Genomic DNA, 12,260 nt, shown 5'->3' with positions numbered 1-12,260 from the left:
AACATTCCCACAATGCATTTTCTAATGACATATTTTTTGCGCGAAGAGTCACGCTTATAAACAGCGACATATATGTTTTTTATCAAATTAATTTACAAATGAATTCACAATAAAATAAAGTGTAAATTTTAACTATGTGTTCATCAAAATGACCAGGGACAAATTAATAATGATGTCGGGATTTGCATCATTTAGCGGAATCCCTGGTGCTTCCAAACTGCAAAAGAGTGCTTACAAAGACGTCTATTCTTCTAGTTGTTCTAAATGTAACATAAAAATTATACATGGTCTTCGTAACTGGCTAGACTACGCTTCTAATTTGGCTTATGTTTACAATAAACTTACTTTCTTGCACAATACGGGAATTTACCATAGACAAATAAAACATTGTTCAAGTTTAAATATATCTTTGTATGCAGAAATCTGCAAATGCAACCGAGTTCACCAACGGCTATTATTTGTGTCGTGTTCTGAGAAAACTGGGCATAATGCATGTGCGTAAAGTGTCGTCCCAGAATAGCTTGTTAAGTTCGCACAGGCTAATCAGGGACGACACTTTCCGCCAAAAATTGATTTTTGCTAAGAAAAGACTTCATTTTAACAAAAAATGTCATAAAAGCGGAAAGTGTCGTCCCTGATTAGCCTGTGCGAACTGCACAGGCTAATATGGGACGACACTTTAAGCACATGCATTATGCCCATTTTTCTCAGAACACGACCCATTTGATAAACTGCTCCGGTTCATTTTAACATCAGTAATGTACATAGAGTACATGACGTAGCGTGTGACGAAGAAGAAAGTTTATTGAGCTCTTATTTGAATATAATGATATGATGGCATAAGTGTCTTTATTTAACTATGCTAAAATAATTATCAAAGACCCTAGATGCAAACTCATCAATTATTGAATTTAATGGATTATTTATGGATTTTAAAGGATTATTAAAGGTAAGATACTAGTTCGAACGTGTTTTGTTTTTGGCCTGGGGCGAAGCCCCTAGGCCAAAGTACTTAAACCGTTTTTTGGAATAAGCTGACTTGGCTGGCTGCCAAAACAACCGCGAATGAATGAATTTGGAAAAGTCCGATTTACCACTTGGCGGTCATTCATGCGCAATCAAAGAAGGGGGACCTATACAAACAAATAGGTCCCTGCAAAGAAGTTCTCAATAACCCGCATTGTGAATACAGAACATAACTATATAACATGAAAGTGTCATAGAACGTGTAATAAAATGTTATTGAAGCAAAATTCCTAAGCATTGGATACGGCATAGGTTTTATATTGTTTGCATATTCATGCGAGAATCTCACTTCCGTTTTATCAATGAAATTCCATTTTGATGACGATGTGCTACGTTTCAAATCACGTGACCAATTAGTGGCATTTGATTGGTTTACTTTTAATGAAACGCAAAACAACCGTACAACTGTTAGCAATTATTGTATCTTTCTTTTTCTTTTACGATGATTTAAGAAATGTCTGCACAAGTGACGACGGTTGGGGTTTTTTGGTTGTGTAATTTGAATGAATTGGATTACGGCGAAATGTGTAAAAAGAGTGTGACTAGTGTCCACTTCTCGAAGAAGTTGACACTGGCTCGATGGACTGCCGATTGCGACAATCAAAGGCACGGTTGATCAGCTGTACACAGGTGTAAAACCTCTTGTATCTTGATCATTTTGGTGAGAAGTAAGTAAAATCACTAAACATATTTTCTTCAAACTTGTACTCGTTGTTTATACTGACAACACATATTTGTTAAACATGTTACACAAAATAGTGGGCAGTATTTTCACAGTTATGCCCCTTTTCAACTCAGCAAATTTCTTTAAAAATGCAGCTATCTCCTTCAATATAAGGACATTTTCTTCAAACTTGCAATAGGTCTTTATACAGACGAGGCATATTTGTATGAAAAGTTACATAAATATTTGGGCAATATTTTTCAGTTATCGAGTTATGCTAGGGCAACAAACAACTGCAGTTAAGCGTTGCCGTTGGCACCCACAAGCAGTACTCTTGTTTGATAAATTACATTTGTTCTACTTATATCTTTGCAGATGTCAACCTTAGAAGAAATCATGAACATGGACCAAAGCATGCCCTATGACAAGTCTGCAAGGGGCAGAGTTGTGTTTGCAAGCAGTCCACTATTGGCATTAGTATATGTCTCTGGAGTCCAGAGACATATACTAATGCCAATGGTGAGACAAAGCAGTAAATGTCTGTTGCTATAGCAGATGACAAAAAAGCTGTGAAAGTTGTGTCGTATGACCCAACCCAATTCAACAAACTTATTGAAGGTAAAACAATAATGTTGAGAAATTTCATCCGAAGGGATGGGTATATCATTCTAACCCGAACATCTAGACTGTTCCCAACACAAGAAATTGAAGTCCCTGACAGCAGAGTACAAGAGGGTAAGGCTCTTGTCAATCCACCAGCGGCTCCTATGGTTTCATTGAGAGAAGCACTAAGGTCACCTCCAAAAACCAAAACAACTGTTTGCGGGAAAGTCATTCAGGTATTTATATTACTTCTTTTCATTGGCTTATAATTTCATTATACCCCCACAAACGAAGTTAAAGGGGGTATATAGGAGTCTTGTCTGTCTGTCCATCTGATCTGTATTGGTTGTCCGCTCTCTGACTCGAATTGTTTTCATCCGATCTTCAACAAACTTGGTCAGAAATTTTATCTAGATGTCTAGGTCAAGTTCGAATATGGGTCATGCCGGGTCAAAAAACGAGTTCACGGGGTCACATACAGCATGTTGTATGCTCTCAAATTCAAGTAGTTTTCATCCAATCTTCACCAAACTTAATCATAAGTTGTATCTATATGATGTCTAGGCCAAGTTCCAGTCTTGGCATTATTTTTTGAGGCACTAGCTTGATCAGACTACCAGCTTGGAAATTTCAATAGCCCGAATCAATTCTTACTAGCCCGAATTAGAGTTATAATTCTGTAACATGTGTAAATATGTTAGTCTTGGACCTAATCCAATCCATCCGGTAATAATACTAGTGAAAGTGTCTAGAGAGATCAACTTACTACACTGTTCAATAAGCATCTACTCAATGAGTGCCCAATGGAGATTACCGATTTACTTCTGAATAGGCTTCTATAGCAGGGGTGTCAATTGTCCCAAATGTGAAATCTGGAAAATAAGACTGAGGGTCAAGTGTCGCACGTCCCCAACCACAATAAAGGGCAGAGCCCTTTATCTTTCTAGTTGCAATTACTGGTTAACCCTTTCAGTGCAGGAACCGAATTTTGAAGGACTTTGCAAACAGTTTGGATCCAGATGAGACGCCACAGAACGTCCATCAGGATCCAAACTATTTGCTATTCTGATAATATTCTTTGAAAAAAAAATCAAAGAAAATGCTAATTTTAGAAATTCAGCAGACAACATTTTAGCAGACGCGGATTTCCCATCATGCAAAGGGTTAATATGTATTTTTTAATCTGATATTGTCAACTATTTGTTACACATCAACTGAAACTGGTAACTCAAGGATACAATACAAAATACTGTAGTATAAACAAGACCATTCGTATCACCGCATCTGTATTCGTCATTGTATAGAAAATGTTATAAAGAAAGTCGAAAATGAAAAATAAAATAATTAACATCGACGAAAAACACTGTATCCAAAAAAAGAATGCCCGAAAGATGTATGTGTTTTGCACATGAAGTAAATGTGCATATCGTTTAATTTCAGACAATGAAAACAAATTTCTTAGAAAATCCGTAATAAATAGATAATATTGTTAGCATTTGCTTTTCAATATGTTAAGCTGATAGTGCAGTGCTTTACTTTGCAAATCGATCACTTAAAATATTTTAAGATGGTGGACATTGTAAGATTTAGGAAAGTAGCAAGGACTTTTCGTCAGTTATCGTTCATGTATGGCCATCACCAGCCAATCAAAAATCAATAAATAAAAACCTGGGCACAATCGGTACCGAACAAACAATTTCTGGAATGCCGAGGAAGCTATAACAATAGGAAGCTATTTCGGCCATGTAACTAAGTTCAAACACGAAAAAAGCACTTATACGATCGGGCTACTGGCTTGGAATTTTAACTCGACAGACGCAAAAATCATAACTCGATCATCAGTCGAGTGGAATCCAAGACTGAAGTTCGAATGTGGGTCATGCCAGGTCAAAAACTAGGTTACAGGGTCACTTAGTGCGTTTTTCAACATTCATCAAGGTGCTTTTGTGAAGGCAACATGCAAAACATTCTGTGTCCATACAGCATGTGGGGGTTTTTATCACGTCTGTGACAAAGCTCTAGTTTTCTCAGTTGTAAACCTAATTTAATTATACTTCCTAATAACACAGTATTTTGTGGAGTTGGAATAGGACATCAATATGGGACTATATTGTTTTTTCAACAGTGCATAATATGCAGTTTTACATGTTGTATTGATTTAGTTTAACAAATAATAATTAAAATAGATACTTTCATATATAATAGCATCATTTAAAATGTTTTTTTTTTACAAAACTGTTTGTTATGTCTCCCACTTAAGTAGTGGGGGACATATTGTTTTTGCCCTGTCTGTTGGTCTGTCTGTTGGTCTGTCTGCGCCAACTTTAACATTTTGCAATAACTTTTGCTATATTGAAGATAGCAACTTCATATTTGGCATACATGTGTATCTCATGAAGCTGCACATTTGAGTGGTGAAAGGTCAAGGTCATCCTTCAAGGTCAAAGGTCAAATATATATGGCCAAAATTGCTCATTTTATGAATACTTTTGCAATATTGAAGATAGCAACTTGATATTTGGCATGCATGTGTATCTCATGGAGCTGCACATTTTGAGTGGTGAAAGGTCAAGGTCATCCTTCAAGGTCAGAGGTTAAATATATGTGGCCCAAATCGCTTATTTTATAAATACTTTTGCAATATTGAAGATAGCAACTTGATATTTGGCATGCATGTGCATCTCATGGAGCTGCACATTTTGAGTGGTGAAAGGTCATGGTCATCCTTCAAGGTCAGAGGTCAAATATATGTGGCCCAAATCGCTTATTTTATGAATACTTTTGCAATATTGAATATAGCAACTTGATATTTGGCATGCATGTGTATCTCATGGAGCTGCATATTTTGAGTGGTGAAAGGTCAAGGTCAAGGTCATCCTTCATAAGGTCAAGGTCATCCTTCAAAGTCAAACGTCATATAGGGGGACATTGTGTTTCACAAACGCATCTTGTTTTTTTTATAATTTTCATAAAATGAAACTGTCCATGCCACACACAGTTGAAAACTACAATTAAAATGAACTTAAAGCTTAATAAGCAATATCCTATTACTTATCAAGCTTGAAGTTTAAATAAATCATTACAAACATAAATTCAATACATGAAAGGAACAGTTTTGTTTTAGAATATCAACAACACAATGTCCATTCCCAGTTTGATGTCTAATTCCAAATTCACATAATACAGTGTACTTATAATTCCTTTGGAATTGGTTGCAAAACATGTCTAATTATTGCGATGGCGCTCATTTCATTTAAGTCCCCTAATGTGTTCCATACAAAATTACATAGTAGATTACTGTATAAATATGCACCAACATGTTAAACCTGTTCAAACATGGTTACAAAATAGTCATCTGCCATATTTTGGATGGTGATTTTATGCATTTGTAACTAGCACATTTACCTTACACCGAACACAAAAACCTGTATGTTTCCGGTTACACACTCAAAACAATGAGGGTCAGTAGGTTCAGATATTTTTTTATATTTGGTTCGAAAATGTTCGGAATTATTAGATGTTCGTACTCATATTGTACCAACATGATTCAAATAATATAAATAAAAGTTACGAACAAAACAAATCAAGGTATTACAGATGCTGACCATCTTGTGATAATCAAGTACTGTTTCACACTGGAGGTTACCGCACAAAACAAATCAAGATATTACCGATACTGACCTTCTTGTGATAATCAAGTACTGTTTCACACTGGTGTATTAACATTTTAAAACAAGTCAGGTTGTATTAGATATAAACATGACTGTGCCTTGTCATTGGATTTTTTTCCCCTACCCTGAATTCCAAAATGGTGGAAGATAATGGCAGCTCTGCCTTCTTGTCAAGCCACTACGCTTGAGCAGTCGGCCATTTTCAAAGATAGCGGCGTGGTTTAAAGTTCAGGCCTTTAAAGATCTACATAGGGACCAAATAGTGTCAAACAATATCGTTGTTGTCCACTCGCGATTTTTTGATAAAAGAATTGCAGTCACGGGTAAACTCTTGACGGTCGATCGGGTAACCGGAAATAAACATAATTTTTCGTTAGGCCTTATACAATTAACGCTCCATAAAAACAGCTCGTAATTACTAATCTTATCCCTTTTACACTCCATTTTTAGCTCATCTGAGCACAACTTACTCATGGTGAGCTATTGTGATCGCCATTTGTCTGTCATGCATCATGCAGCGTCAACATTAACCTTGTTTACACTCTAGAGGCTACATTTATTGTCCATTCTTAATGAAACTTGTCTGTGGGTGTGTCTGTCCAAAAATGCGTCGCGTGAACCTCAAAAATGCTTGAGCTAAAGACATGCAACTTAACAGGAATATTGGTCAGCATGTTGTATATCCTTCAAGTCATGCACACCATTACTGTCAGCTGTTGTCATTTTGCTAATAACTCAATATGTATGTAATCATGTTATACAGGATGAAGAAGAGCGCGACATCCTGGTAGGAAAGTCGAAAAGTCCGACAAAGATGAGAACAATTTACATACAGGATGAAACGGTGGACAGAGTAAAAGTGGCTTTGTCGAGAAACACTAACAAAAACGTCAGAACTGGGGATTTCGTCAATACACACTTACCAAACAAAGTACACAACTGAAACCAGCTTCAATTCTACCTACACAACTTCAGTTACTGTAAGTAAACATTTTGACTGCATACTTTAAGGATTTTTCAAATAATTTAGCTAAGATGCACTAATGGTGGGCAGAACACCATGACAAGTTGCCTATTTTTGTGCCCCCCCCCCCCCCCAAAAAAAAAACGATGTCCGTCTGTTTGCTGTTCTTCCGTGCGTCTGAAAAAAGTTTGTGATATGCATATCTACACTTATTGCTTAACATGTAAATTTGTGCACCTATGGTTTTTCATTTGATTTCAATATCTGAAAGCAGAGTAATGGCTCTCGACTTAGTAAAATTATACTTAATAAAGTTTGCGCATATCTATTAAAGTATAAGGCGTACAGTCTTGACACTTCAAGAAAGAAAAGACCTACAGTCACTGTCTTGAAACTTTTTAGCATTATTGCTCACTATGTGAAGTTGTGCATCTGAGTTTTATTTAGTTTTGTTTCAATTGGTAAAGCAGAGTTGTAACCCCTGACTTAGTAGAATTATACTTAAAAGAGTTTATTCCTACAGTCCCGAAACTTAATAGGCTTGTTGCTCATCATGTGAAGATTCGCGCCATGTAACATTTATGGCCCTTGGTTAATTTATGTTGCTTTTAATATGAGAGACTTAAGACTTGTAAGATTTTTGCTTATCATGTAAATAATAAGCTGTGAAGGGAGGCACCCGTGTCCTATGGACACTTTTCTAGTCTATGTCAAGTCAATGCTAAATGTCACCTGTTGTTATTGTATAAAACTTTAAAAGCCAATGTAAAAGGCCTACTAAAGGTATCTTGTTCCTGAGTAAAAGTATGTTCTATTTAGGTTTTTCCCAAATTCTAGATTTCACAACACATTCCTTCCCATTTGATAGAATCCATCCAGTACCTTCCCCAAAATTTTTTGAAATCCCCGAGTTGCTCTGTCTAGAAATAAAAATTAATTAGTATTCTTATAAAAAATCAATCTGATTCTACACAAGATTATCACGATTTAATTTAATTTAATTTAAGAAGCGTTCGACATTGTGTGGCTGACTTTAGATCACTTGCCTCTCACAGATGTAGGTTCCATCCTCGCTCTGGGAGTTGAATTTTTATGCCCCCCTTCTAAGAAGAGGGGGTACATTGTATATTGCTTTGCACATGTCTGTCGGTCGGTCGGTCCGTCCACCAGGTGGTTTCCGAATGATAACTCAAGAACACTTGAATCTAGGATCATGAAACTTCATAGGTACATTGATCTTGACTCGCAGATGACCCGTATTGATTTTGAGGTCTCTAGGTCAAAGGTCAAGGTCACAGTGACCCGAAATAGTAAAATGGTTTCCACATGATAACTCAAGAACGCTTAGGCCTAGGATCATTAAACGTGATAGGTAGATTGATCATGACTCGCAAATGACCCCTATTGATATTCAGGTCACTAGGTCAAAGGTCAAGGTCACAGTGACCCGAAATAGTAAAATGGTTTCCGGATGATAACTCAAGAACACTATGGCCTAGGATCATGAAACTTAATAGGTAGATTGATCATAACTTGCAGATATCCCCTATTGACTTTCAGGTCACTAGGTCAAAGGTCAAGGTCACAGTGACCCGAAATGGTAAAATGGTTTCCAGATGATAACTCAAGAACGCTTATGCCTAGAATCATGAAACTTCGTAGGTAGATTTATAATGGCTGGCCGATGACCCCTATTTATTTTCAGGTCACTAGGTCAAAGGTCACGGTCACGGTGACCCAAAATAGTGAAATGGTTTTCGAATGATAACTCAAGAACGCTTATGCCTAGGATCATGAAACTTCATAGGTACATTGATCATGACTCGCAGATGACCCTTATTGATTTTCAGGTCACTAGGTCAAAGGTCAAGGTCACGGTGACCCCAATAGTAAAATGGTTTCCGGTTGATAACTGAAGAACGCTCATTCCTAGGATCATGAAACTTGATAGGTAGATAGATCATGACTTACAGATGACCCCTATTGATTCTGGATGACAACTCAAGAATGCTTATAGCTAGGATCATGAAACTTCATAGGTACATTGATCATGACTGGCAGATGACCCCTATTGATTTTCAGGTCACTAGGTCAAAGGTCAAGGTCACAGTGACACAAAACTTCCACCCAAGTGCCCGCTCATGAAATGCTAAGGGGACCTTGGGTCTTTCTCCACCATGACAAGCGGGAAAAGGCGCCATATAGCCATTAAACGTGTCAATTCGACGTTAAAACAAACAACTTCTATTGTTTTGTTAATGTCTGATGCTGCCTTATCCTTGAAAAGTAATGTTTGTATTGCCATATGAAATATTTCCTTATTTTTCCAGAAAGTCGAACCACCAACTGTACATGTGACACTTACAATAATTAGTGCCTGTGCACAAGATGACGTTACAGAACTTCTCCTCAGTGATGACTCTGTGAGGGCAATTCCTTCACAATTATTAATGGCTGCCCTTCCACAAGAACTTGAAGAAGTATTGGATCCAGAATCTTTCTTTGCAGAGCGAAAAACAAACTTAAGGCTGCAATTAAAAGGATCGGAAGTACTTTCAGTGAAACTTCAGTAAACTGTTATACATATACATGACATTATTCAGCATTCCTAGTTTACCATGTATTCCCTAGTGTTTTTTTTATAAATCTCCTACTTTTTCATACATTTTACAACAAGCTCCTACTTCTCCTAGTTATGCCCCCCTTCAAAGAAGTGGGATATTGCTTTGCACATGTTGGTGTGTTGGTCTGTCCGTCCGTCCACCACATGATTGTCTGATGATAACTCAAGAACGCTTAGGCCTAGGATCATGAAACTTCATACGTACATTGATCATGACTGGCAGATGACCAACTATTGATTTTGAGGTCAATGGTCACAGGTGAAGGTCATAGTGACTGGAAATAGGAAAATGGTTTTTAAATGATAACTCCAGAATGCTTACGCCTAGGATCATGAAACTTAATAGGGACATTGGTCATGACCAGCAGATGACCCCAACTGATTTTCAGGTCAATAGGTCAAAGGTCAATGTCACAGTGACCTGAAACAGTAAAATGGTTGAATGGAAATAGCAAAATGGTTTCCAAATGATAACTCAAGAAAGCTTTGCTTTATGCCTGGGATCATGAAACTTCATAGGGGCATTGATCATAACTGGCAGATGACTCTTATTGATTTTCAGGTCACTAAATCAAAGGTCACAGTGAAACGAGACAGTAAAGTGGTTTACTGCAAATAGGAAAATGGTTTCCAGATGATAACTCAAGAAGGCTTACGCCTGGTATCATAAAACCATCACCACCTCCACCACCACCTCAGTGACAAAAAACGTATTCACACAATAGCTGCCATTACAACTGACAGCCCATATGGGGGGCTTGCATTTTTTATAAACAGCCCTTGTTCTTTTTCAAGTAACAAGTCTTAAAAACTTTTAATGGGCAAAAAAATAATTTGATTTTGTTAATTTGATGTCACCTGGATATGTATACATGTATTCATAGGGTTTTAAATATAGTTGTGTTTGCTGTAGGTATAATGGCATTTAACATACCTGAAATTACGCATATAATTTCTTGATTTTGACATTTGCAAAGATTGCCAATATACAACATGAAGAAGTGATTAGGCAAAATTATTTTTACAATACTTGAGGCTGGACCCTACACATTCAGTTTAATTGGGTCTAGCCACTCATAAGTTATCAATAAGAAAGCAGGGAAATTTAATATTTGAGTTTCATCTACAGATCATGTGATGTAGCATTTATAGGTACAGGAAAAGACTCGAACTTGTATAAATGCAAAGGATCTTTCAGTTATAAAATTAGAAGTTATAAAATTAAAAACAAGCTTGATCTTGTAAACAGAAAATCATTCGTTGAGTACACGACTTTCCATTGATTAAATCTGGAACTCCTTACTTAAATTCTTCTAATTCATCATGTATGCTACTGGTTTCTCTTATATGATCCATAAGAATACTTGTAACATAATCAATGACTTAGTGCATATTTGAGGATGTTGATTGCAATCCACAGTCAATAAATTTGTTTGGTAGCATGTTATATTTAATACCTGACATACAGTTGTCCATTCTTATAAATGGTTAGTTTATTCATGTGATCAGCAAGAAAATTGACATGATCCATTGTTGTAGTGCCGAAAAGTCCTTTTGAAAGTTTATCTATGAAAAGCAAAAGTGCACTTTTACCTCTAGATTAGATTATGGTTGATTAAAGAATAAGGCTCAATACTCAAATTGTACACTTGTATTTTGCTCCTCTTCATTTCTGAGGCTTTTTATTCGAGTCATCATGTGAGATAACATGTGACACGATTGATTGTTCACTTAACAAGCTGGAAGTGCAGACACATCAAATTATTTTGTGTTCCCTTCAATTAAAGCATGATGTCTATTTATTAAAAGGGTGTTATTTTCAACTGCTTATATGTAAAGGTGATTTTCCTGTTAAAGACTATTTTTCTTCTTAACCATTTGAAAATTTAAGTGCGTTTGCCTTTGTTATTTAGCCCTTTTACATTTACAATACATATGTTAATATTTATTCAAAAGACAGAGAATTACATGATACTATTCTTGTTCCAAACATTTAAAAATCATTTTGTAGAACTAGATTATTAGTTAATACTTCATTATGCAAAGTTATATTAAGCTTTGATGTTTAAAACCATCAACTTCCATGTTCTACAAGTTGTTAATGCATTGTGTTCATTAAATTCATCTCAGCACTAAATACTTGTTCATTTTTATGCCCCCCTTCGAAGAAGAGGGGGTATATTGCTTTACTCATGTCGGTCGGTATGTCGGTCTGTTGGTCTGTCGGTCCATCCACCAGGTGGTTGTCAGATGATAACTCAAGAACGCTTGGGCCTAGGATCATGAAACTTCATAGGTTCATTGATCATGACTCGCAGATGAACCCTATTGATTTTGAGGTCACTAGGTCAAGGTCACGGTGACCCGAAATAGTAAAATGGTTTTTGAATGATAACTCAAGAACCCATACGCCTAGGATCATGAAACTTCATGGGTAGATTGATCATGACTCGCAGATGACCCCTATTGATTTTTAGGTCAAAGGTCAAGGTCACGGTGACCCGAAATAGTAAAATGGTTTCCGGATGATAACTCAAGAATGCATACGCCTAGGATCATGAAACTTCATGGGTAGATTGATCATGACTCGCAGATGACCCCTATTGATTTTGAGGTCACTCGGTCAAAGGTCAAGGTCACGGTGACCCGAAATAGTAAAATGGTTTTCAGATGATAACTCAAGAACGCATATGCCTAGGATCATGAAAC

The 12,260-nt window shown here is 36.7% G+C and overlaps 1 protein-coding gene across 1 annotated transcript; it reads left to right on the top strand.

Moving 5' to 3' along the window:
- Positions 1-2,265: 2,265 nt before the first annotated feature.
- Positions 2,266-6,907, top strand: LOC127857267 (uncharacterized). The gene is made up of 2 exons (XM_052393683.1): positions 2,266-2,529; positions 6,728-6,907. Exons 1-2 carry the CDS (start codon positions 2,320-2,322, stop codon positions 6,905-6,907), a joined length of 390 nt encoding a protein of 129 aa, XP_052249643.1. The 5' UTR covers positions 2,266-2,319.
- The last annotated feature ends 5,353 nt before the right edge of the window (positions 6,908-12,260 follow it).

Source organism: Dreissena polymorpha, chromosome 14 (genome assembly GCF_020536995.1).
Source record: "Dreissena polymorpha isolate Duluth1 chromosome 14, UMN_Dpol_1.0, whole genome shotgun sequence".
In the NCBI taxonomy this organism is placed as follows: domain Eukaryota; kingdom Metazoa; phylum Mollusca; class Bivalvia; order Myida; family Dreissenidae; genus Dreissena; species Dreissena polymorpha.
The sequence above is the reverse complement of the archived record's forward strand: the minus strand, read 5'-3'. Positions and strand labels throughout refer to the sequence as shown.